This window comes from Euprymna scolopes, chromosome 2 (genome assembly GCF_053919585.1).
Source record: "Euprymna scolopes isolate OS-2025 chromosome 2, ASM5391958v1, whole genome shotgun sequence".
Lineage (NCBI taxonomy): Eukaryota > Metazoa > Mollusca > Cephalopoda > Sepiida > Sepiolidae > Euprymna > Euprymna scolopes.
The window spans coordinates 13,434,225-13,461,620 of NC_136483.1; the positions used below are offsets into that span (position 1 = coordinate 13,434,225).

At 32.1% G+C, this 27,396-nt stretch overlaps 1 protein-coding gene across 6 annotated transcripts in view; it reads right to left on the bottom strand.

Moving 5' to 3' along the window:
- The window catches only part of LOC145288655 (leucine-rich melanocyte differentiation-associated protein-like), a 212,776-nt gene that overhangs the window by 93,560 nt on the left and 91,820 nt on the right, over nt 1-27,396 (bottom strand). For 2 of the 6 annotated variants that reach the window (XM_080136346.1, XM_080136345.1), the window contains exon 5: nt 588-2,595. The exons of the other annotated variants lie outside the window; for them this stretch is intronic. In XM_080136346.1, the coding sequence (XP_079992472.1) occupies nt 2,401-2,595 (195 nt within the window). In that variant the 3' untranslated portion in view covers nt 588-2,400. Of the gene's footprint in view, nt 1-587; nt 2,596-27,396 lie in introns of those variants that run through there. 6 annotated transcript variants of the gene reach the window in all.

Consider the following 27,396-nt stretch of genomic DNA (forward strand, 5'->3'; position numbering starts at 1 on the left):
TGGTATCTTTTTAGTTTCTATGAGTAATGTTTCTGACAAAGGGGGAAGAATTGCTGGTTTCTGGGTTGGAATCTATCTATCTCACACTTATTGTTGGCTAGTTTTGGACCTTGCAGTAGCATTATTTCTTAATAAATTGTTAGGTGAAAGTACAGAATAGGTAAAGGAAGACCCCTCCCCATCCCCACTCCTGATGTTAAGGGCTTTTCTAAATAATAGCGTTATTATTTAGAAAAAAAAATATTTTTAACGTGGTGAAACCGAAAGTGAAATGGAAGCAGTAATCATAAAAATAACCTCTTTTTTTTTTTTAATTTTACCTATAGTTGAAGAATGAAGAACAGATGGGTTCATGCCTTTCCCAAGAGTATTATTGGAAGTGTTGATTTTAATGAGACAAATAAAAAAACCCAATACAAATTTTAAAAATGTAAGCAAATTTCAATCATTCAAAATTCTGTAATGGAGGCTTAGTGCCATAAAATTGAAACGTCCTTTAAATACTGCATAATTATATAGTGACATACTAAACACATTCTTTTCAAACTGGAGTGTTGCAACTACACATGGTCTCGAGTTTATTATTATTTCCTTTTTTTTTTTTCATGCGTGCTATATTTTATCAGAACCATTGTCATTTAAATTCAATAAGAAGAGCACCAATTGTCTTCAACTGTTGATTTATAGCAAATTTATTGCCTCATAAGTGACCTCCTACTTCTCAGTAAAAGTTTTGAGTCGTTAATCTAGTGATAGTTTGCTACCTCGAAAATGCTAAGCTTTTTTTCTGACCAACAGCATGGATTTAGATAATCCTGTTCTACTGTTCATTTCTGATGCATATATTATCCACTGAATAAAGAGGTGAAGCTAGCATGGTAGTGCTTAAGGTGTGGGTTTTTTAAAATTTCATTAATTATTCAACTGATTAAAAACAAAATAACATGTTTTATCAGCTCAGCTCAGCTACCATTACATTTTTCAAAAACATTTATTAATATAATTTAAATATAAAACTTTGTAATAAAATTAGATAAAAACTTTACAAATATTCTACAATAATTTTTTTTTTTTGTTTTTAATTTCATGAATGCAAATTTATTTTATTCGTATCATTCACTCATTTAATTCAATGTTATATGACGTGCTGCCGGTAAATATGGCACAAGTGAAAAGAAAAAAAGAAACAATGACAAAATATCAAAAAAATAAAAGTTTATCTTAACTGGTATTATTAAGCATGATATTAAGATATACAAGTATTCTAAAATAAAAAATAGTTTATTTCTGTATAAAGAAATTGATTAAATATTCTGTATCATCAAAATTTGTATTGAAAGGTATATAATTATTAGAAGATATTTGATCTTAGTTTTAATTTATTCAAACACTTTGTATTGCTGAAACTATTTTTTATGGGAATCACACCAAACAAGGCATGGAGCCACTTAATGTAAGACGCTAAAAAAAAAAAAAAAAAAAACTACTACTACTTCAAGGTCAAAAACTTGCCAACGATAAGTGTTAGATGGAATAGATTCTGACCCAGAAAACAGCAATTCTTCCCTTTGTCAGAAATATCACTCATGGAATGTGAGGACTAAAGGACTAAATAAGGTAAGCAAGAGTTATGCAGCTGTAGAAAGTCTGTTAAAAGATGTACAATAATTATAAAATATAAAATCTTAGTTTAAAATAATTCAAACACTTTGCATTGCTGAGACTAATTTTAAAAGATATACAATTATTATAAAATAAAACATATTTGATCTTAGTTTAAAATAAGATCTATTATAACAGAAAAAAAAATGTTAAGTATAGCTAAATGAAAACTTGTGTTAATAGTAATTCTTACATATGTGTCCAGCTGGTGACCAAGAGAAGTGTACTCAGACAATATCACTGTCACTTATAGACAGTGATATGATCTAGGTACACTTCTCTTGTATATGGTGTCATTCTAAACACATTCTTTTCAAAGTCCAGCAGAAGTGCTGAATCTATATAAGTGCAATTATTTCTTACAGTTTTTTCAAGTGTGCTATATTTTACCAGACCTTGAATTCAGTAGTTAGAGTACCAAACATCCTCAACTGTAGATCAATACCAAAGTGTCATTCAATCTAGTACCAACAATTTATAATCTCACAATTTGTAAAATTACGGACAAAAAATAGTTTTATACAGTTCATCTCCATCATTAACCATGGTGATGTTACGGATAATTTTCTATTCCATACTATATCCGTTCATCAACAGCATTGATAGATTATTTCAATGACAAGTAGATGTACTGATTTTGGTCCTGGTTGCAGAAGAGAATGTTCATATGATTGAGCTCGATTGTGGAAAGTTTAACAAAAATAATTGATGCCATCGGTACTGGAGAAGATAGGCATGCTATGGCCAGTTTTCTATCCCATACTTCCTTCTGTTTTCAATAGCGTCAACAGCATGCTCCATTGAGAGATGGATGTAGTGATCAAGATTCTCCTGTCGGAAGGCAGTATTCATACGATCAAGCTCAGCTACGGAAAGTTCAACAAAATTCGATGTCGACGATGGTGGAGACGAGTCGAAAGACATGCTTTGATTCTGCAAATAAGCAGAAAGTGAGTACTGGGTCACGTCGTTTTTTTTTTATTATTATTCCAATCCGGTAAATGTTAACTACAAAAATGGAGTGCAAACCAGCAGAAGGGGAAGATGTGGGGGCCATTTTGCATTCAGGAGGAAAGCACAAAAAGTGCACGCATTTACAAGACTACAACGTAAAGTGCGTCAGACATTTTAGTAAATGGGTCCATTCTTTAAGAACAATGAATGGCTAACTTTTGGTTTCTTAGCCTTCATTAAAAATGGTTTTAAAGGTATATTTTGTTTAAAACAAATATAATTTCTTGTCTAGAATCTCTTCTATATTAAAAAAAAATAAATAAAAAGATCTGTATGGTGCACATATTTGTGATGAAATGAAAATATATTCCAAAAATCATATAAATTGATAAAGTAATTTTATTTTTATAAAGAAAATTATTATAAGTGATTAATTGGGATTCGGAGGCATAACACCTTAAATCTAGTAAGTATGAATTATTGTTGAGTTATCTCCCTTATTTTTGAGGATTTTTTTTTCCAGACAGTCTCTTCTCAGATATTCATAAAATTTGATTTTCTTATTTAAAAATAAAACTATTTGATAAAATTATGTGATTTTTTCAAATATGATGCTTTCGTTTCATCACGGTTATGTACACCATATAGATTATTTTGTGTGCTTTTTAATATAGGGGGAATTCTAGACAAAGAGTAACATATAATATATAAAATAGTGACTTGTGTTTGACAAATGTTTTTTTTATTTTATTATTGGAATCCTTTGAGATGAGTCATTTGTATATGTTTATTTATTTATTTGCGGACTGTTATCCTCATCTTCATAGTTGCTGTTCACAACATTTCGGCTAACTATTCCTCTGGCCTTTTTCAAGTGGTTAACCACAACAGTATAGGAATGAGGAATCTCTTAACTGTATCCTCAGTAATTACTGCTTTCCATTGTTGTTGTTACACCACGTTTTGGCCAACTAATCCTTTGAACAGCTGTGGATAGGATCAAAACTGCTATCTTTAAACAATGCTCACCTGGAACAACATTGCGGTTAACCACCCGACAAAGGCCAGAGGAATAGTTGGCTGAAACATCATGAAACAACAACTATGAAAATGAGGATAACGGTCCCCAAATAAATAAATAAAAATTTTTGTTGTTGAAAATATATCCATAAAATAAATTAATAACTCTTTCCGAGTTGTACAGAGTAATCCAAATTAAATGCCTTCGGTGGAATGGTTAATGAAATTCACAATCCGTTCTGCAATCCAACCATATTTAATACACATAGATTTCAGTTTAATCCTGACATGCCTGCAAGATTTCAGTCATCAATCTCCAACACTGTTTTATGATTCTGAATTTTTTCCTCAGAGACCAAAGTGAAAGTTATAGACAGTGGAGAATAAGACAACTCAACGAAGCAGCATATATGCTAGCCAGTGATCATCTATTAAGTAGACCTGGTATATAATTTAACACAATATTGGAACCATTAATTCCAAATAATGCATTAATATATATATATATATATATATATATATATATATATATATATATTGGTTTGATTTGTTGGTGTTTTACAGCATATCAACCACTGTAGGTCATTTAATGTCAAATCATTTATAGAATTAGAACTTTGTTTTTGCTCGTTAAGGTAGGTTCTTCAATTTATTTGTTGGCTCATGTCAAGTTCTTTGCATCATTTATGAAATCGATTCAGATTATATTTTCTTGTATAGGTTTGCTTTTTCAGGAAAGTTAAAATTGTGTTTGGCTTCTTTTTTTTTTTTTTAATAGTTCTTTCATGTTGTTAACGTGAAAGTTTGGATTGAGATTGCCACAGTCTAGAAAGAGTGCTTTACAGTAAAGTGTTCTTCGCATGCCAAGCATTCTAGAGGAAGAAATGAGTTATGTGTGTGTGTCCTTTTTGTGTCCATTCTTCAAGTATGGGTTGATTTTAAAAAGTTTGTTGTTTTGGTAAATGTTCCAATCGTCTTGCCATTTTTTCATAATGAAATTATTTATTAGTGGTTTGTAGTCTGTGTATGGAATTTTCATATTACTTATATTAAGTTTTAGCAATTTTTTTGGCAGTCTTTTCATTTCCTTGAAATGAAAAATGACAGAGGATCCAGCAGAATTTGATGTTTTTTGTTTTGAGAAAGAGTAATTTGCTTTGTAGTAGATTGATGATTAGTGGCTTATTTACATTTTAGTTCTTTATGGATTCAAGTACTGATAGGAAATTTTAGAACATTATAAATTTATCATGGGTCAGTAATGAGGTCTAGAGCTAGACTGGTAGTCACTTCTGTAAAGTTATTGGATACTACTTTGCATCCAGTTTTATTGCTGTCTTTGGAGCCATCTGTGTGGTTTTGGTATTTTTTCTAGATATTAAAGAGTTTTTCTTGATAGGTTAATGGATGGTTTTTGTTTTTGTGAGTTTGTTTAGTTCAAGGATAACTACAGGCTGTTTCAGTAGCCAGGACGGAAGGCTTAGTTGAATACTATAGATTTTTGGAGAGTGGAATACCTGCATCTTCCACGAGTGGTTTTATACAGAGACTAAAAGGTTTTTATTTTTGGTCAAATAGGTTTTGGTATTTGGGATTGAAGACGTAGTTATGAGTTGGATTTGTTGGTTGTGATTTTATTTTATTGTAATATTGTAAACTTAATTTTTGGGATCAGAGTTTTAGTGGTGGTTCATGAGATTCAGTGTAGAGACTCTTCACTGAGGATGTACGAAAAGCTCCTAAAATAAGTCTTAGGGCTTCATAGTGAACTGCATTTAATACTTTCAAGTAGGATTTTCTGGCTGTTCCATATATATAACAACCATAGTTAAGTTTATATCACTAGACTCACACCTTTATTGTCACTTTGTCATTCCACTGACCCTTTCTGACCCTTTCTCAAATCCAATCATTAAATTTGTTGAAACCTACTACTGTCTCCCAACGTTCTATACCATTCCACTCCTCCTACCCCTTCATATCCCCTTTTTTACTTTTCCTCCTCATATTTGTCTTCTGTACAAAAACACAAAAAGAATATCATCGCTATTCACTTTAACAAAGTTTCTGCCATTAAAGAAGCAAAATGTTAGTCTACAGATGTGTCTTTGTCTTTTATATTTTGTGTCTAATCAATTCTATTTCCCATTTATTTTTCTATACAGAGTTCTATTAATATGAGAACCTTATAGTTCATATTATTTGAATTAGTCGGACTACTGTTCTCATCTTGCATAGCATAATTGATAAAGAACTTGGTAAAATTTAGTTGAAGGTTCAATCCTCAGCAAGGGTGAAAATCAAAAACTGAATTATTTAGAACTTTTACTCGGTCATGGTTGACGGAATGAGAGTATGCTACTCCTGTGGATTAAATAAAGGGTTTAATCTGGAATTCCATGCAAATTCCAGAGTTCAATAAGATATACCTGAAGAAGATTGGAGATTATGCTAACCAAAACGTTGTGAAAATAACACCCAAGATGAGAACAATAGTTGGAATAATCCAAATGATACAAATTATCAATCCTCACCTCAAAAATTAAAAAGAATAATAATACCATAAAATTTATGAAAAAAACAAAATTAAAAGAATCTTTTGTATCCTTTTGTCATAAAAACAATAAGAATGACATGTCAAAGTAGACATTACATGATGAGTCTCCAGCTATATTAACCTATGTTAACTTCTTTTATTTAAAAAAATATTTTTTTGTAAGCATATTCAATCTTTGATAACAGCATTCATTTTTCTTTTCTTATGCGATTACATTTTTGGATTTGGTTTCATTATTTTATTCATTTTTTACAACATGTACTACCATTCAGAGTCAAAGTAGACCTAGGAAGAATAGCAACTATAGGTTGACTCCACATTCCCCAAAGAATCCAAATTAAAACCTCACATAGTTTTATGTCATACTGATGATGTCAGCTTTTTGGGTGCTTCTTCATAATAAAACTGTTACAAAAAAAAAGTGCTTTTTTTTTTTTTTTTTAATTCCATTTTTGGTGCAGGTTCTACAATAGTCTGAAGAATAGTTTGAATCTAGGTAGATTTTCGTAAGAAACAAATAATTTATCACTTTTTTTTTTTTACGTATTTCATAATTATGAATTTCAACTATTTTATTTTTGTGTCTGCATTAAACTACAAGAATACAATAAAATGATCCCTTTTTTATGTTTAGGTGTTTCATCACATAAAAAGAGAGGAAAAGGATTGAGGGAGGAGGAGAGAAAAAGGAAAGAGAGAGAAAAGGGAAAGAGAGAATATATATTATGACATCATAATTTAAACTTGTTTCAACATGACCAGTTTAATATATTTCCAAATATAAAAGCATTTTTGGAATTTCCAAAAAGTGGCCATGCTTATTTCGAAAGATTCTTTAATAAATATTTGGATATTGTAAAAGTTTTATACAAATATTTAATAAGATATATAAGGAATACTGACCCAATGCATCATAGATAATTTCGTTGTGCTATAAAATCCTGCCTCACCCACCATATGCTCTGGTCCGCTTCTACATATATACAAGAAAATTTTTTCCACAAGCAAATGTGCATCCAAAAATGCCATCTGATCCTAAAACATCAGAATACATAAACTTGTTTTTGTGCAGCAAAAACGAGTCAATTGTAATAATTTTTATTTTGATTTATAAAGACGTCGTTATCTATATTAATTGAGAATGTTTAAGTCCCAGGCAAACTCTTTCATTTTAAATCCAGCAAAACAACACACAACAATAATAATAATAATAATAACAGCATAAACTGGCACCACACTAAATAAGTAAGGAAAGTTAAGGAGGATGGAAAGACCGAGGAAAAAAGGCACTAGCCAGACTTCTGCTGGATGAGTGCAAAGAGGACTGGGATCTTAGGGAGGCTTATTGCCACCTAAATTCCAGTGAAGACCAATGGTAGCTGTCAATGAGAAATCAATGGTAAGCAGCTTTTGCTATAACACAAATTATTTTGCAAAGTTTATCGAAAGAGGTGGAGAATACTGGAAATCTGAGGAGACTTGTTGTCACTCAGACTTCAGAGAACACCACAAGTTGTTTTGATGATGGCCTGTGTGATTATTCCTAGTGAGTTAATAATAATAATAATAATAATAATAATAATAATAATAATAATCATCAGTTTAACATCCATTTTACATGCTGGTATGCATTAACAACTTTAAAAAATTGATTTCCAAGGTAATCTATCTCTGACCAGGTTTTTATTTATCCCTCTTTGTCAATCATATATTTTTATCACTTCCTTCTATGTTTTCTTTGATCGACCCCCTCTGAACTGAACCTACTACCTCAACGTCTGCATCTACTAACCCAAGAACTGTCATCCATTCTTTCAACATGGCCATACAATTCTATAACAGGCATCACTCTATATTATCCAAATTTAATATTCCTTTGAGCTCACCAAAATTAAGCCTGTTTTTAACACTTACATTTACACAAAGATGAAACAAGCCTGTTTTTAACACTCACATTTACACAAAGATGAAATAAGCCTGTTTTTAACACTCACATTTACACAAAGATGAAATAAGCCTGTTTTTAACACTCACATTTACACAAAGATGAAATAAGCCTGTTTTTAACACTCACATTTACACAAAGATGAAATAAGCCTGTTTTTAACACTCACATTTACACAAAGATGAAATAAGCCTGTTTTTAACACTCACATTTACACAAAGATGAACTAAGCATGTTTTCACATTACACATCCATCTCACGTCATTTAATTCCATGCAACACTACTGGCCACTAGTTTAAAAAGTTCTCAACTTTTACTGTAATTCTAATATATATTTTTAAATAACTCTTGAAAAATGTGTACAGTAAGCAAGCTTATACAATAAAAGAGATCGTCTGTGTGCATGTCTGTCTGTCATTTATAGAAAGACTAGGAAAAGACTATTCTAAATATACAAGGTTATACACATGTAGAATATTCCTAGGAACCTGAGATTATTCTTGACACTCTACTGGTCCTTTTAAGGTAGTTACGGAATTTTTTCCCACATTTTCCACAAAAAGTAGAAATGTAATTAGGAATGTTATTTAAAATAGATTATTAATGTTATTTAAAAAGATAATTGCTCAGTAAGAAAAATCTCAGATTGATGACTTTAAATCTGCCCTTTTGATCCTATCTAAGATAACTTCTTTTATAAATGAAAACAAGAAATATCCTTTTTGTTTTTTAAAAACATAACATGTAAATGAACATCTCTGGATTTCTGCCTTTTGGATTGTTTTGGATCATCTTCCAATTACGTGATTCCCTTGGAATTTACTTGTGCGAATGCAAATTTAACTAATTTTCTTGGATTCTGCATTTTTGGATTTTACCATCATTGGATACTTTACCCTTCACCAGACTATCCATTCACATGAAATCAATTTTTTATTCACCCTATTCCCTCTGCTTCATTTTTTATTATCAAGTAAGATCTATGACTTACTTGTAGTTTAATTAAATACTTTTGCAAGCAAAATCCGATCCCACATTTTGCTAAATCCTACCCTCTGATGAGAAGGAAAGTATTTCTTTGAAACTCCGCGGATTAAGGACCATCCACTTATTTAGTGTTTCCTTTTTAAAATTAAATATGTTTTTAACTCTTTTTCAAAGTGTTTTTTAACATGTTTTATTAACTATTTGTTCTTAAATAGGGTTTATGAATATCTCCAGTATCAAATGATTCTTATACATTGTGAAATTTATTTTATGTAAGAAAACCAAAGAGGAGATATATAACATATGAAAAATATTCATCATTGATATGTATCTGATATAAATATAAAAAGAATACTACTGTCTCCCCACGTTCTAAGAAATTTAAAATAATATAAGGGAAGTTTGGAATCGAGTCTCCCCTTACTGTTATTTCAGATCATTTGAAATCATATTAGCAAGTTTTAGTCTCCCCTCCATCAAGGCAAGAGGTTTTGGGGGAAATATCAGATATTTTGTAATTCATATATATATATATATATATATATATATATATACACACACACAGGTTTAAATAAAATAGGCAGAAGTTTCTCAAGAGCTCTTTCGGCTACCATCTCATCAGGAGAAAATCGATAGCGTACAAAATAATATTATGTCGAAACTTTAAAGAGTTCTGATGGGGAACTATTGAATGTGCCAAAAGTACGGGGACAACTAAAATTAAGTTTATTAACGTTTAAAAACGATTAAAATATTGGCACTCTGCTATTGGCCAGCATTTGGTTGACAACCCGTGCTGTGCCGATAGATATAAAATAGAATGGGGCGAGGTGCTACATAGAGCAGACTCCTGAAACTATTTAAAGATTTTGGAGTCTGTCTATTGCGGTGTGTAAGCCTTCTTTGTGTCGGCAAAAGGAAATAGTAAACGCATTGTTTCTCTTTGGGGAACTTTGAATCTTTTCTCCCATTTTTTTTTTCTTCCTCATTGCCAATATTTTAATCGTTTTTAAACATTAATAAACTTAATTTTAGTTCTCCGTGTACTTTTGGCACATTCAATAGTTCCCCATCAGAACTCTTTAAAGTTTTGACATGATATTATTTTGTACGCTATCGATTTTTTCCTGATGAGATGATAGCCAAAAGAGCTCGAGAAACTTCTGCCTATTTTATTTAAAACTGTATATAAATTCTGTACCTCCAAATATATATATATATATATATATATATATATATATATATATATATATATATATATTGTAGCTTCCTTCAGTCTTGATAGACTATAGATACCCACTGTAAGGGTGTCTGAAACGTAGAATTTTGATGGCAAGTGTTGTGCAATCTCCACCCACACCTCTTCATTTAGTCATGGTGTTTAATTTGATTGTTTTGTAGAGGGAAATTGTTGTTTTTGTTTTTTGTTTTAGCAGAAGAGGGTTGAGTTTTGCAAAGGAAAAGTTAGAAAAAAAACAAACAACAGTACTATTTGGTGCATTTTAGGTTAGGCAGCCAGTATCTTCAATCAGCCTGATCTATTAGCACTGGTATGTTAAAAAAAAAAATGTTTAATTTAATAAAATAAATAAACGTGGTTTATAAAATATCATTTAATAAAAGATAAGTCAAATAAACGGTTCTATAAAGGTAAAGTGCTGTTGGTATCGCAATTAGGCTAAGAGAATGAAAAGTTCTGTAATTACATGGTTGGTGATTGTGCAACCTCTGCTTAATTATTAGAGGAGACTTTGCTGATGCAGCCACGCTGTATGCTGCAACCCAGGAGAGTTCATCCACATAGCAATAACTCCAGAACCACATTAAGGTTGGAAAAGACGCCTGTATGGCCAACTGAAAACGTAGTTACACACCATAAACCTAACTCCGGTCCACATGGCTAAGGTATGATGCTGATCCTGAGACTGGCTGCCTATCACTATCTTGGCAGCTGCAGACCGTTGTGCATGGTCTACGTTTATTCAGGATGCTGCGCGTTCTACAAGAGGAACCGGCTCAACCCATCCTGGATGAATATCCCCTCAAGTCAAGTTGTAGAGGATTGTCTCTTTGATATAGAAGGCAGCCAATGCAACCATTCACATTACAATCCATTTCACACATTGTACAGATGTGTTTTTTGTGGACATTCATCGTCTCTAGTAAGGAAAGAAACGATTTCAAAGAAAGTTTTTTTTTTCTAAATCTACTATTTATCCCCCAGCTGTGCATAAAATAGCAACTTGTGTTCAATTAATAATGTAAATTTTATTGTTTATAACAAGGATGGCATTTTGGTATTTGGCTAGCCTCAAAAGAGTTAATGTGCTGTAAAAGGACAAACCAAAATGATTTAACATTATCTTAAATGCAAAGCATAATAGCAATGTTAAAATATCTGGGATTGAATTTTTGTTATGAATATTCAAAAAAGAAGTTATGAATGATTAGAATTTTCTCTAGTACATGTGTAAATTACTAAAGAGATGTGCAATTGATGTCATTATTGTTAGGACTAATACAGTTGAGGAAATTTATGAACCCATCTTCCTTTAGTGAAATAGTAGGGTAGACTGAACTCTTTAGCCGTAGTAATGCAAAATATTGAAATGGCTGGTCAAAATGTCAGATGTTTTAGAGACCATCAATTTTTTTTAAATTCTGTGAGTTGAGAAACAAACAGCTGATTTTAGGATAGGTAACTGACCAGAAGAGAAAATGGACAGGACACGTCTACATAATATATAGAAATTTCCATATAAGCTTGATATTGGCAGACAAAAGTAAGAGATACATGCATATCTGGTGTAAGGCAGAAGTGACCATGCAATAAATGATGAAATACTAACTGTATCTACCCGGCATTATCTAGTAGTGTATTCACTTGCAATTTGTTTTGCTTTTCTTTTTTGTTTTTGAGTATTATTTTTTTTGTTTGTTCCAATCAAAATTAAGTTTGTATGGATGAATACAGAGTAATGTACCTTTTGATTTGATTTCACAATACGAAATAGAGGAAACTTTTCAGTAAATACGTTTTTTTAGTGTACATTTTTAATAGAAACATTTCACTTAAAAATAACAGACAAACATAAAAAGAAAGAAATTTTAACATATGTATTTGTTTGCTTTTTTCATACATAACTAAAATAGGAATTAATTTCTATAGAAACAGATGGTTTATGTTCAACTATACATATGGTTTATTCTATAGGGTGGCACACAAGTCACTTTTCCAATAAATGAGCATCGATTTTCAAAATAAAATTTTATTATCTTCACTCTTTCTTCGGTTGTTAATTTATTCATATTTAAATTTCCAATAATTTAATTTTATAAATCTGAAAAGAAAAGTCCAAATTAATTTATTGAAAAACAAAATTTCATTTAAAAATGGTAAAGTGACTTATGCGTTAATGTATATTTTGCGTTTTTAAATTAAAATAAGTTAAGAAATGGCCGCTCAAAATGTCAGATTGTTTTAGAGAGGATTGTAGCAAATTTTTTAAATCACAATAATTGTTGATCAATTGAAAAAAACTAAAACTTCAAATTAATTAAGCTTATTTGTTTTAAATCACCTTTAAATTAAAGCTTTACATTTTTTTTTTTTTTTGCAAATCGTTTATTTCCTCTCTTTCACTGACTTTCAATCTAAAAGGTGTAGATACAAATCTGCTTTGGTATCGATTTAGACCAATTCTTGATGCGTATTTTCAAGAAAGTATGCATAGTTTTAATAATTTAAAATAAATTTGGAGTTTGAAAGCTTTTAACAGTCATCAATACAACATTAAAGGAATTTTCATTCAGATCCACTACCACTACACTCACATGAACCGGTAAATTTTCTTCATAGGTAACTATTTTTTTTGTAGCATCATTTCATTGCTTTTTTTTTTCAATTTTACTGTTGCTTGGTAGTGTTGTGAAGTAGCTTAAAAATCTGACTAGATTTCACATATATTTAAAACGAAATTGGTTTCTCAGTTGAAGCTGTAAATTGGAATGCAAACAATTAATGGTTCACTTGTCAACTCACTCACCAGTTGTTGCTACCTGACACGGACTTTTATTATTGTACCTAATGAAATGAATCTATTATATATTTTATATCTGTGTATTATTTTCCACTCAATTATACAACAATTATCTACTGTACATTTTCAACCAAAATACATAACAATTCTATCACTCTCTTTTGGAAAAGGGGGAGGGTCTTGATTGGTTACTCCGGAGACACTTTTTTACATTCTCAATTGACGGAATAACAGATTAGCAGATTGACTGATTGTTCATCAACAGTTACTTTTATTTTTCTCACATGTTAATGTTTATTAACTCATAAAATTTTTGCTAATGTAGTCACAAATAATTAATTGCAACACACCACTCATCATATTAATTTCATCAAAACTATATCATATTCCCAAAATCATATAAATTGATCAAGTAGTTTTATTTTAAATAAGAAAATCAAATTTATGAGTTACCAAGGAGTTGCTGTCTTGTCCACCATTTTAAAAATAATCTAAAAAAAATGCAAAGGAAGATAACTCAATAATTCAAACTTATGAGATTTATGTTGCAATGCCTACAGTTTCCTATTAATCACTTAAAATGATTTTTTTTATCATAGTAAAACCACTTGATGATCAATTTATATGATTTTTGGAATAGAAATTTTTTGTTTTGTCACAACTACATACACCATACAATTTTTTCTTTATTTTTTGTTTTTTAATATAGGGGACAATTCTGAACAAGAATATAAAGAAAGAATAAAAATATGAATAAATTTATAAAAGCCAATTGTATTTGTGATGTTTCTTTGTTAATGTTCATGAAAACTTATTAATATGATGTTTATTATGATAGAGAGAAGAGAAGATGGGAACCGGCTGCCACCTCACCACTGTGACTACAGAAATTCAGCTATGCTATATATGTAACAAAGTTATTTTTGTCATTGACTTACGTCTTTCATGCCAATGTTAATAAAACAATTTTTAATCATGTTTTTTCATGATAGTTTTCTAAAACAACAAATACTTTTTATGAGGCCACACTGCCAAATGTTGTTGCCCTACATGATTAATTAGGCAGTAGTGCCAGCCCTGCATTATGGAAATAGTTATGGCATATATATCATGCTGTATTGTCCGATTTGAGAACCACATCAGCATGCCTTGAAATAATGGTGGATATGTGACAGAGGAATGATGGGTGGTGTTTGGAATAAGGATGGAAACACAGAAAGCAAGGAATTCAAATGTGAAGTCTTCATACTAGCAGGTGGAAGGAGGACAAAACATTTTGACAAAGAAAACAAACATTTTACAATTTTTAGAAAAAAAAACATTCAAAAATAAAAACAAACATGAATACAAAGAATGTGAAACAAGTTATGATGATGATGATGATGATGATGATGACAGTTCATATAAAACAAATTGGAAATTTTGTTTTAGCAAACAAAATAAATGTTGGTACTTATGTAGTATAAGGACTGTGCTATCGTTGGAATCGTCTGAGTGGTTTATAGAAAACGCAGGATGGTGCCAAATGAAAGATTTGTGAATCCTTTTCATGCAAACGCAGGCCAACTTTTTCAATAAAAAATATTTCTGCCAGTACAGAATGACAAATTAATAGAAAAATGAAAACAATATTCTTGAATAATTATTTAACAATTTTTACAAAACTTTAGAAAATTCAAATTAAGGACAAAACATACATTGTAAAGTAAGTTTCATGAATAACAAATGAATGATAGCAAAATCTTTTTAAAGTTTTAATTATTTTTTATTGATTTCTTATTCAAATGAAGATAAATATTCAGATTCTTTTTAATATAATAAACCAATTATAGCAAACAAATGTTTTCTTTGTTTATTAGGGTTAAGGTGCTAGCATTTTGGTACCTTTTGGCGTTTTCCTTAAACCGCCCGAACAATTCTGATGCTAGCATAAGTTCATAAATGTTTGAAGATAAAACTATTGCATTGCCAGGCTTTTTAGATTCTAAAATGAAAATAAAAACAATGCGCCACAATAAATTAAAGAGGTTTTATTATGTTTTACAGCATATTAGCAGTGACGTTTTTGAATTTTTATTAGCTTTTCGATTGACTCCTATGCACACACATTTTTATAAGGTTGTAATTAGCATGATCATTTTTTATTTTATTACTGAAACCTATGCTAAAGAATATATACAACGTAATCGTGTTGACACACTGGTTCTTGTTAGATCACCGAAGTTAAGCAACACTGAGCCTGGTCAGTATCAGATGAGTGAACATTTAAGGATACCAAGAGCTGTATGTGGGAGGACATTGACACTTTCAGCAGCTTTTGTATCCCATCTGGCTTCCAGCTCTTGAACCTGAAGCTGGCTCTGTACAAACCAGCTTCACTTTAAAAACAAAACTCCCGGGTGTGTGTCATCCATCATCACTAAGATGATCAAATTATCTTCATCATTTCGACGGATGAACTTTCTCTAAAGAATAAATCATACGTCTTTTTGTAGCAAAACTAATGTTAACTACAAAAAAAAAATTTTTTTTTAAATAACGGCAATGATGAAAGAAATGGAGAAAATAAAATATGAAATTTTGTTTGGCTTTTTTGAAAACTATTTAAAATATTAAAACTATAAAAGCTTTATTATTTCTTACTGACAAAATCTCTTACATAACCACATAAGTTATTAGCAATGATTGGTTACTGGCATTAAAACAGGTAGTGTTCCCTGCAGTCTGAATGACAGCAAGTCTCTCCAGATTTTCAACACTCTCTGCATCTTCTGTTGTGAATCACTTGTTATGTGTTATCACTACAGCTATTTACCAGCGAGATTTCGATGGCCACTGTCTTTCTGTAGAATTTGAGTGACAGTAAATCTTCAAGATTCTAGCACTCTTATTGCTCTTCCAGTGGAGGTTTGAATAGTGCTCTTTCTTTTCTTAGTTTTACCATCCTCTCAGACCCTTCTGCGAATCATTTTCTGTAGTACCAACTGATGCTGGTGCCACTACATTTTTTGTTTGTGTGCATGTGTCAGCTTATTATTTTTCTTATATATTTACCTGGCAGTTTCTGTTCTCTTACGTTTATCTTAGTATATTTTATCTATATAATTTTATCTATATATTGTATCTATATATTGTATCTATATATTGTATCTATATATTTTATCTATATATTGTATCTATATATTTTATCTATATATTGTATCTATATATTGTATCTATATATTTCTAGTTGTGGTTATCTAGTGCTATTCTATTTCAACATTCCCATGGTTGATTGGTATCAATCCTCTCTTTGATTCCAATTTCTACTACTCTTTTACATGTTTTTTTGGAACTGCAGCTATGGTTCCTAAAAGTAGTAGTAGCAGTAGTCATTTGGAGTCCTTACTGCAACCTGTGTATTCTTTAGAGAACGAGTATTTTATGTATTCATTTCAAATTATGTTGCCTATGAATGTTAGGCAGATCATCTAACTAAGTCGGTTGGTTTCTGCACTCTAGGATTTTTTTTAATATTTCAGTTCTTTTCATCAGTGCTGTAGTTTGTATGATATCAATCCTCCCTTTAATTTCAATTTCTACTTATCTTTTCTGTTTTTTTTTTCAGAACTGTTTGTAGCGCTTCAAAAATTTTTTCTTCAGGTTTCATATTCCCTTCAGTTCTTATACATAATCCATGTAGTTGCTAAACTTTTCAGTGTTGTCGACTCTCACCCTATGATTTGTATTATTATTATTACTTATTTACTAGTTTTCACACTAGTCACTATCAGTGTTTTATCAAACAATCACAAGTAGTATTCCCTGGTGTCTGAATGACAATAAATCTCCCTAAATTTTCAGCACTTTTGCCTCTTTCAATAACTGTTGCAAATTACTTTGTGTTATCGCAACAGCTGTTTACTATTGATTTCTTGTTGATACAAACTATTGGCTTTGTCTGGAATATGAGTGACACTAAGCCTCCATAAGATTCCAATAGTCTCCATGCTCCCTTCATTGGAGGTCTGGGTGGCAATCACTCTCCTAGATCTTTCCATCCTCCCTAAACTTTCACAACCATTTGTGTGTGGGTAAGATGGAGGTTATGAAAATTCTAGCATACTTAGATTTAACTGTAATGTTATTCAGGAACCAACACATTGTGGCCTCAGTCGCAAAGTAGACAAAGAATAAAAAAAAAATTCAACTCGCTTCTTTTGTTGTACAACAACATTCATTTCATTATTTTCTCGTTACCACTGGGGCATCTCTAATGTGATCGTGCTCTCGAACATCATCCACACTTCTCATATGATCTTGAACGTTATCTCCTTTTTTAAAATCTTTATTTTTCCATACTGGTAACATCATTTCACATGTATTTGCATCCGTGCAATGTTATATAACTACTTTATTAGATAGAGAAGAATGAGGGCAAAGGTTATAAATATTTTAAAAGTGTGCGTATGCTATTTTTTTAAGTGTCGTCTAATTCAAAAGAAGTTGGGGAAACATCGATATGGAATAGCTAAAACGATTTTCTCATTGCCAAGAAAAATTGAATCTAATGAAGAAGGAAATGCAGTATTTTTATCAGTTAATGAAAAAAAATATGTAACAGCAACAAAACAATAGAGTGATAAAAAAAAAAAACTATGTTTCATCAATGTTTTAATTTAGGACCATATGTAGATTCATCACTCCAGTTTTACGTCTGAAAGGAACGTGTTTATGGATTTTAATTTTAAAAAATTCTCATTCTAAGACCAATCCTATTTGAAAATACATGTTATCTTTTTATGCTTATGTGGTTCTGATAAGAGTATCCCATGATCAAGTTTATGAAAGTGGGGATCATATTGACTGGCTGATAAGCTGGCAGAAATGTTGCCATTGTGAAGCATTATACTGATGCCATTGAAGAGATGTTTTATTTATAGATATTGATCACTATAATTGGATACTCTCCTTTGTTAATCTACTGCTAGCAGTTTGAAACTGAAACTTTTAAACAAAAACGACAAAACGAAAAGTTGACAATGAGACTAAAACCCAATGTTTTTTTTTGTAAATATTAGCAGTTTACCAAAATAATCTCCCAAAAATATTTGATAGTATATAATACAGTTGATGGTGACAGATCGATTCCAATGTCATTTGAAGTCCTTACTGCAATCGTAAAAAGCGATTTCTTGCAACCTGTGTATTCTTTAGAGAATGAGTATTTTATGTATTCATTTCAAATTATGTTGTCTATGAATGTTAGGCTGATCATCTAGCTAAGTCGGTTGGTTTCTGCACTCTAGGATAAAAAAAATGACAGTACAATCTAAAATTAGGCTTAAACCAGGACAAAACTCAAACAAAAACCAAATTGCCTCCTTCCTTGAGGCTTGCATTTACGAATATCCGTGGGCTTAGAACTAATTTAAATGATGTTGAAGCATTTCTCCTAACAAACACCCCGGATATCTTAGCACTAAGTGAGACTAACCTACACTCCTCCATCCCCTCTAACTACTTTAATATGCCCGGATATCTCCCACTCTGCCATAAGGACTCTGACAGACATATGCACGGGCTTGGAATCTATATTCGAAACACCCTCCCCTTGATTAGAGAAACAAAACTAGACGCGGACGATCAAGCCTTTATGTGTTTTAGACTTAACATTACAACATAACATTAGTTACTTTTACTGTCTGCCGCTCTACCTCGACCCAGGATGTACCCTAATAAACAAAGTCTCTGACAGCATAGAGCATTTTCCCCTCGACACTAGCGCACAAGTGCATGTATTTGTTGACTTCAATGTCCACCACAACAACTGGCTTGGATTTTCTACTTACACAGACGCAGCTGGTAGCACAACACATAACTTCTCTATATCTCATTCCCTATCACAGATGGTTACATTTCCAACCCGTTTCCAAGACCAGCAAGATCAACACGCATCACTTCTAGATCTGTTTCTAACCACAGTTCTTGATGATTTTATAACGAATGCCCACAGCCCACTTGGGAACGCTGATCATGCTGTGATAATGGTTGAAATCGCTCTAAATTCTAAAGCCAAAACTGAAGAGCCATTGCTCAAAACAACGAGATATTATAAAAAGGCTGACTAGGAAGCCATCAGAGATCTCATCAGAGACACTCCATGGTTAAATATCTTTTCACTTTCTGCTGAACAGAACGCAAAAGATCACTGAATGGTTCTAAACAGCAATTGAAGCACATGTTCCCACATGGAAATTTTATAGCAAGCTCCACTCTCCCCAATGGTTTACTTCTACTTGTGTAGCTGCCATTGCGCAAAGGCAGCATGCGTACCGCAGATTTAACTGACATAAGTCCAGTTCAAACAGACAGAAGTATATAGAAGCCAGAAGTAACTGTAAGAAAGAAATAGAGACAGCTAAGAGAGAATTTACTGAAACCGCTAAAAAACGCATCGAAGCACAGAAATTAGAAACCTGTGACTTCTGGAAAATCTACAACAGTGTAGTAAATAATGGGTAATCAACAATTCCCCCACTATCCAACAATCATGAGGTTGTTTGCTCAGTAACTGAGAAGGCTAACATGCTTGCCAGTCGGTTTGCCTCCAACTCCAGACAAGACCCTCTAAACCACCCCCTCCCAGACTTTCCTTTGTGAACAGACGCCACACTAGACGATCTGAAAATCACCCCTTCTCAGGTGTATTCTATCATAAAAAATCTTGACACTTCAAAAGCATGTGGACCTGATCTCATCCTGGCTGTGCTATTAAAAAAGTGCGCCGCCGAAGTAGCTCCAGTTCTCTCCAACCTTTACAACAAATGCCTTAATGAATCTTGGTTTCCTGCCTGCTGGAAAACTTTCGTACCAGTTTTCAAGAATTCTGGCGAAAGAACTGACCCAGTAAATTATCGCCCAATTAGCCTCCTCCCATTTTTTGCCAAAATATTCGAGTCCATTATTAACCAAGCTCTAGTGCATCACCTTACAAATGCTAAACTTCTGACTGACCAACAATATGGATTTAGGCAAGCCCATTCCAAAGCAGACATCCTAACTGTAATCTCTGAACATATATACCATTCTCTGGACAAAGCAGGGAAGGGTAGAGTGGTAGCTCTAGATATATCTAAGGCTTTTGACAGGGTATGACACGATGGTCTTCTAAGGAAAATCAGATCATATGGTATCACTGGAAGAATACTTAACAGAATTAAATCCTTCTTAGATAAGAGAAAAATCCAGGTTATCCTCGACGGTCCTACATCTGAACAATATGATATAAATACGGAAGTGCCTCAAGGGTCTATCCTTGGATCTCTATCATTCCTAATATTCATAAATGACCTCCCTGACAAAATTGTCTGTGAGATGGGTATATATGCTGATGACACCACGCTCTATAACAGACCCAACAGGAAAACAAATGAATACATATCTAAGGAAATGGCAGAAACACTAGAGGATGACCTGAAATCTGTAGTGGAATGGGGACAAAAATGGATGGTCACCTTCAATGCTGCCAAGACTAAACTTATTTCCTTCAATAAATACAAGAAACCTTCTCTACCACTAATAGCAATGGCCAAAGCCTCATTATCTGCAAGTACATCTTTTAAACTCTTCGGCCTAACATTCACAGGAAACACGAGTTGGAACAATTACATTGAGAGCATTGCCAGGACCGCTGCAAAGAAGGTAGGTTCTCTCTACCGTGCTAGAAAGCTATTAATGCCCAAAAGTATCTTGTACCTCTATAAGGCCACAATTCGCCCATGTATGGAGTATTGTTGTCATATTTGGGCTGGTGCATCTGCTACTAGTCTCTCGCTCCTAGACAACGTTCAAAAGAGAGTCGCCAACCTGATAGGTCCTGAACTGTCATCTAAGCTTCAGCCTCTGTCTTATCGATGAAATGTAGCATCCCTCTGCCTGTTCTACAAGTACTTTAACGGTAAATGCTCTGACTACCTGCAAGCACTCGTACTCTGTCAACGTAAATACCCCTGACAAACCTGACAAGCAGCTAAATCCCACCCCTTCACAGTAGAGATCTCTAGATGTAAGAGAGCCTTCTACTCCAGTAGTTTCTTCCCCAGAACAGCTAGACTTTGGAATTCCCTTCCGGGTTCCTGCTTCCCCAACTGTACTGACATGCAGAAGTGTAACGTGAACTGACATCTTGCTGCCCAACTTCCCACATAGTACCTCTGTAGATTATGTTCCTGATAGTAGCCCCTACTTCAAAGTGGCAATGTGTTTGGGGTGAAAATAAAAAAAAAAATTAAAAAATGGAAATCCATCATCCATGTTATTATTTGTAAAAAAAACAAGCCACGCGTGCATGGTCCCTCCCCAGTGCTGCATGTGAGATGACGCCACAAAAAAATAGTGAAGAAATGATGAATGTGAGAAGTGTGAAGGGCCAACGTTGTCTTCACATTTTTGCCAAGTTTCAGGAAAATCTAATGGATGGGGTAAAAGTTATGGGGTCAAAAGTGTCATGTTTTTGCAATTTGGGGGCATTCATGACACCTTTTGAGCTCCTGGGCATGCCGAATCCCAGTGAAAAATGGACAAACGGTGCAGTTCCATGCCTTAAGACATGCATATTTGCATTCAGTACCATGGAAAACCACTGTATAGGCACACATATCAAGTTTTTGAGTAATATGAAAAAAGAGATCCAAAAAGGCATGTTTTTTTAGCCCTCAAGTCCCAAAGGGATGAGAACCAGAATTTTACCAGGGTCACCCATACTGAATTTATATTAAGAACAATGGCCACCACATTTTGGCCAAGTTTCAGAAAAATCTTATCGATGGATCAAAAGTTATGGGGCAAAATACGTCATTTTGGAGCATTTTTGACCTCTTTCAAGCCCCTGAGGACGCAATAGGAATTTTTGCAAAAATATTTTTTTACTGTGCACATCTATTTAATGAAATACAATTTCCGGCAAAATTTCAGGAAAAACTAATGGAGGGTTATCTGGTAATCGTCTGGACTAACGGACACACGGAAGCACAGACACCACTGAAAACATAGGTACCTCTCCGATAAATCGAGGGAACCCAAAAAAAAAACAAAAAAACTATGATGATGTCAACGAATTAAAAAACTTATATGGAAAGCTCCACAACTTGTGAATAATGAAAGATCTATTTTTTCGAAATACAAATAAAACTTAAAATTTTACATCTATTAAAATTGTGCTCATGAATATACATTGCCCACAAGCATTCACAGCACAGTGTACACACAGATCAAACAATTCTTCTTTTCGTCTATTTAAAGGAAGTTAAAAACAAGCCACTGTCTGTTTTCTAAAGCCTCCCCAAAGCCCTCTCATACCTACAAGAACACTTTGCCTGATACATTCAATTCCCTTACAGCACTTTTTGTTAATCTACTGCTAGCAAACTGAAACTTAAATATCCATCCAAAACAAAACAAAAAAGTGACAAGACTAAATCTCGCAATAGTCGTTAAAACGTTTTTTGTAAATATTAGCACTTTACAAAAAGTATTTTGAAAAGTTTGATGATTGATGTTATTATTTATAAAATCTATGACAATGTCAACGAATTAGTTGCTGATATTCATCACTATAACTAGAAATTCTATTTTATCACAGACTATTTGCAGCAGTGACTAAATTTTCTTGATTAAATATAAATTGGTTAATCAATGTTTAATAAACACCATGGTGGTGGCAGATTGATACTTAGGTACTATATCATGGGTGGTTGATGTTATTACTGGATGATCCAGCAGTTATGGGATATAATACATCAAAACTCTTATGTAACTCTGGCCAAGTGATTGTAAGCAAATCAGCTGGTGATCAAAATACACATCAATTACAATTAAGAGCAGAAATAACAGGAAACTCCTTTATTACCGTTTATTCTCTACATTAACTATTGTTGCTGCATTTGTCTTGAACTTTCTTTGCTCTATCTATTGAGACCAACAGAAAGAGCAAAGAAGGTAATTTGTCAAAAGCCTCTTCATTTCAAGCTTCAGTCTTACCACTAAATAAACCCAGGAAATAAATCTATAATAAATAAATCTATCACCTGTCTGTTTAAATGTATGTATGTATGTATGTCTGCCTAAAACTTTTTGATAGAGGCAACAGATTTTCATGAGATCGGTACTATTTTGAAGCTTGACCCTTTGGACGACAAATATCAGAAAATTGGCTAAAAACATTAATTCCTTCACCCTCAACTGTGCAGTTTTCTACACGGAGGGTCGTTTTTTTTTTTTTTTGCGTCACCATTTTTGCAAGTAATCATATCGGTTGGAATGACTTTACTAATTTCAACGTTCTGAACTTCCGGTCGCGTCATGAAGAAGAGGTAAGACGTCGGATTTTCTTTCACTTTCATTTTCACCTTCGCGTCATGGGTTTGAGCCTGCTGTCTGCCTACTACCACTTTTTTTTTTGCTCAACACACACCTCCAAACACCCAGCCAACTTAATCGATATAAATAGAAGAAATAATAATAAAGTATATAATATGAATAAACTTACTACATTGTCATGGATTTCCTTTGCATGGAGGTGTGAACAGATAGTTCACAGAGAGAGCAAAGAAAATAATTTGGCAAAAGACTCTTTATTTTAGGCTTTGATCTTTCCAGTAGATAAACTATGAATCATGAACTAAGACAATTGCTCATATTCAAAGATGCACTTAAAAGAACTCTCAAAGACATCCAAATCTTCACAGACGGATGGTGCCACCTAACAGAAAAACAAAGTTCTGGGAGATTGCTGATACAGAGAGGATCAGATCAGTAAGAGTTGTTATAAACAAATTGACTAAATGAAAATTAAATAATTCATTATTACACCCACATGCTAACTAAATGTATGGTTAAAGATGGAAATTAAAGGAATATCTAAATTGAAAATGTCCATTAAGATCACCACTAAATAACCATCTAATGTCCACAAAATATTCAATGTGAACTATGAAAAATTTTTCCATGACCCCTTTAAAAAGAAATGTCAAGCAAAGGAAATTTGAAGAAAGATAAAAGACTTGCAAGAGCAGCTGGTTCTTCCAAAACCTATGTTTCTAGACAATTTGTGCATTTAACTAATTTGTTGCAATATTTTGAACGGCTAATGGGGTATGATCCCACACAGTCGGACGATTCTATTTATAAACGATGCTGCTAAGAACTGACAAATCAAATAAATTCACGTTCTGCTACCAACCAATCAGAAACCAGAATTGCTTCATAAATATTAAACCTTTTCTGGAGCAATTTCACATGTTCTTTTCCCGGGTTTCGACACGGTAAGAATATTTTGTTCTGTGGAACTGTCTACCACAAACAAGTCACCTCCCAGGACTTGTGTGTAACAGCGAACCATCTGAAACTGTTCTGAAAGTCAAAATGGCTTACACTTCTAGATAATTACATTTCGGAAGTTGTGGTACTTTTTGAGTGATGCCAGATAGTGTCGTACTAAACCTGTTCCTTTCAGATGCTGGCTGAATTGGAGAGCTGAACCTGCACAGTCTTTAATTTGCAAATTAAAAATCAAAATGGCTACCAGAAAATCAGTGCTTATTGCATTTACAATGTTGTTGTGCTTTCAAAGTGATGGAAAGAAGGGAAAAGTGTTATTACTAAAATAATCGTTTCATATATTTATGAAAAAATAAATCTGTTTTGTAAAACACTGACCACAAATAAATTTAGAGATAGATGTAAGCTGTACTTGAGTTTTATATTTACCAAGGAAGAAAATTGAATATATCAATACAACTTAATACATGTTTTGATTTAAGAAAAACAAAAAAAACTTTTATAAATCTTTCTAGCATGTTTATTCATAAAAATAAAATAATTATTACAAAAAAAGTTAAGTCTTTTTAAACTTTGGTAAATTTCTGTAACATTGTTATGATTTATTATTTGTTCATAACAATGATAATAAAAAAATGGAGTTAATATTGGTAAGTGTTACTTGAACAACCATTAAATACGTAAAAGTGCAAATTATTTAATAAAAAAATAATGGGCAAATATTGTCTTTTTCAACAATATTAATGCTAAGTGTATTTCTAAATTCAAAAACTATTTCTAAAAGTAAAAATGTGTTGTTTTTACTTAATTAACAAATTAATTCAAAACAAATACGTAAAACAACGTTCCAATGTTGATCTATTATTTTTTTGTCAACAAATTATTGTGCAACAAAATCAGCCAACTTTCATAGCATAAATAATGTTGATTTTAGTCTTCTTAAGATATTGAACTGCTTGTTTTATATTTCCCTTCAAGAGAAATATTTAATAACCTCTGCAATTTAAATTAAATGCTTTTTTCAACAGCATTATTTTTATTTTAGTCTTATATTAATTATTTGGCATTTCAAAATGAAAACGTTTTTTTTTTTTTAAATCTTATTTTTTAATAATATTGAATTCAAGGAGTTAATAGGTATTTTAGTAACTTTCTAAAATTCAATTAAAATTTATGATGTCAGTAGCTTTTTAAAATTTCTTTGATTTTTTTAACGTATTAAAATACAATCCAAACAAATAAAATGATTGGTTGGATGATGAGAAATTGTATTTCAACAGATGCAAATGTGATTGTAAAAATATATAAGACTTTAATAAAACCTCATAGAGAATATTTGTACTCAATCCTGAGTGGCAGTAGTTAGACATGGAATGGCAATATAATATAAAAATTAGGAAACACAAAGAAAAGCAATTAAACTAATAAAAGATTTCAAGTATAAAAAAATTAATTAGAATTCTTAGATTTACTAGAAAGAAGAATGAGGGTGAATTTAATCATCTTTATCATTGTAATCAGTTTAACATCCATTTTACATGCTAGCATGTGTTGGATGGCTTTTGAAAATTAACTTCCAAATTAAATTATCTCTAATTAGGTTTTTATTTATCCTTCTTTCTCTCAAGTCCACTCATCATTTCCTCCCAGGTTTTCCTTGGCCTTCACTCTCTGAACTGATTCTGCCATCTCAATTGTTCTACATCTACTAACCCAAGAACTTTAATCAATTATTTCAATGTGGCCATACTAACGAAGTCTCCTGATCTACAAACATCTTCCTCTTCTATCCAGATTTAATTTTCCACTGAGCTCATCAGATATTTAAGACTTATATTACACATCTAACATATAACTCTCACATTGATTCAATATAGATCTATTGTTTTTGTTTTATTTTGGTAAAACAAATTATGTAATAAAAATGATACCTCAGTCATTATTCATATTGTAAATGTTTAATCAATGATCTAACTCCACTGAAAAACTCACAGCAACTGCAATTTAACTTCAAATCTTTTCCATGTCACATGACTAAAACAACCAATCAGATCCATTTCCAGCCGTCAATTAATTGTCTATTAACATGGAAAATCATCTCTACACATCAAAGAATGAATGATTGAATGATGATTATCAAGATGTATTAATTGAATAATATCGTTTGTACATGAGGGTCTGCTATTGCAGAATATCTTATCAAAAATCTTAATTACACTTTAGCTTACAGCATTTTCTGTCTTAAGCTGATCCCTCTTGTTATATCATCAATTCATTTTTTAGAGTATTATTATATTATGCTCACTCTGTAAACAGAAAGTGTGCTTGCTGGGACTTCATATAATCTCTCTAAAAGCTCGATTTTTGGTTTACTAAAAAGGATATAAGCACAAAAATTTAGGCGATTCTATTTATGACCATGTGTGATAAGAACGAACCAATCAGATGCGAGGACCAATTTATAAAATATACCGAATCTCTTTGAATTCTTCATTCATAGCTTTTTGTCTTGACATGAGGAGACCATTACACACTGCTGATCCTGATCAGATTAATTCTTTACCTGTTAAAGCTTCTCTGACTGGATTTTTACTACTATTTAAAAAAATTATTTTTAGCTTGAAACAACTACATTTTTTTATTATGATAATGGATCTACACTCAAGAAATATTCTCTAATGAAATTTAAAATAAATGTTTTAGGGATTTTTCTTAGTCTACATGTGACATAAAGTTTTTTAAAGTTTACACTATTAATAAAGAATTTTCTATTACGTTTTTTATATTTTCTTAGTAATTATTAATTCCTCAATTGAAACTTTAATAAGTAAGGAGCAAAAACCATCATCTATTTTTATTCCTTTGTGTTTTTTTCTCCATTCTTATTCGCTTTTACTGATAAAGTAAATTT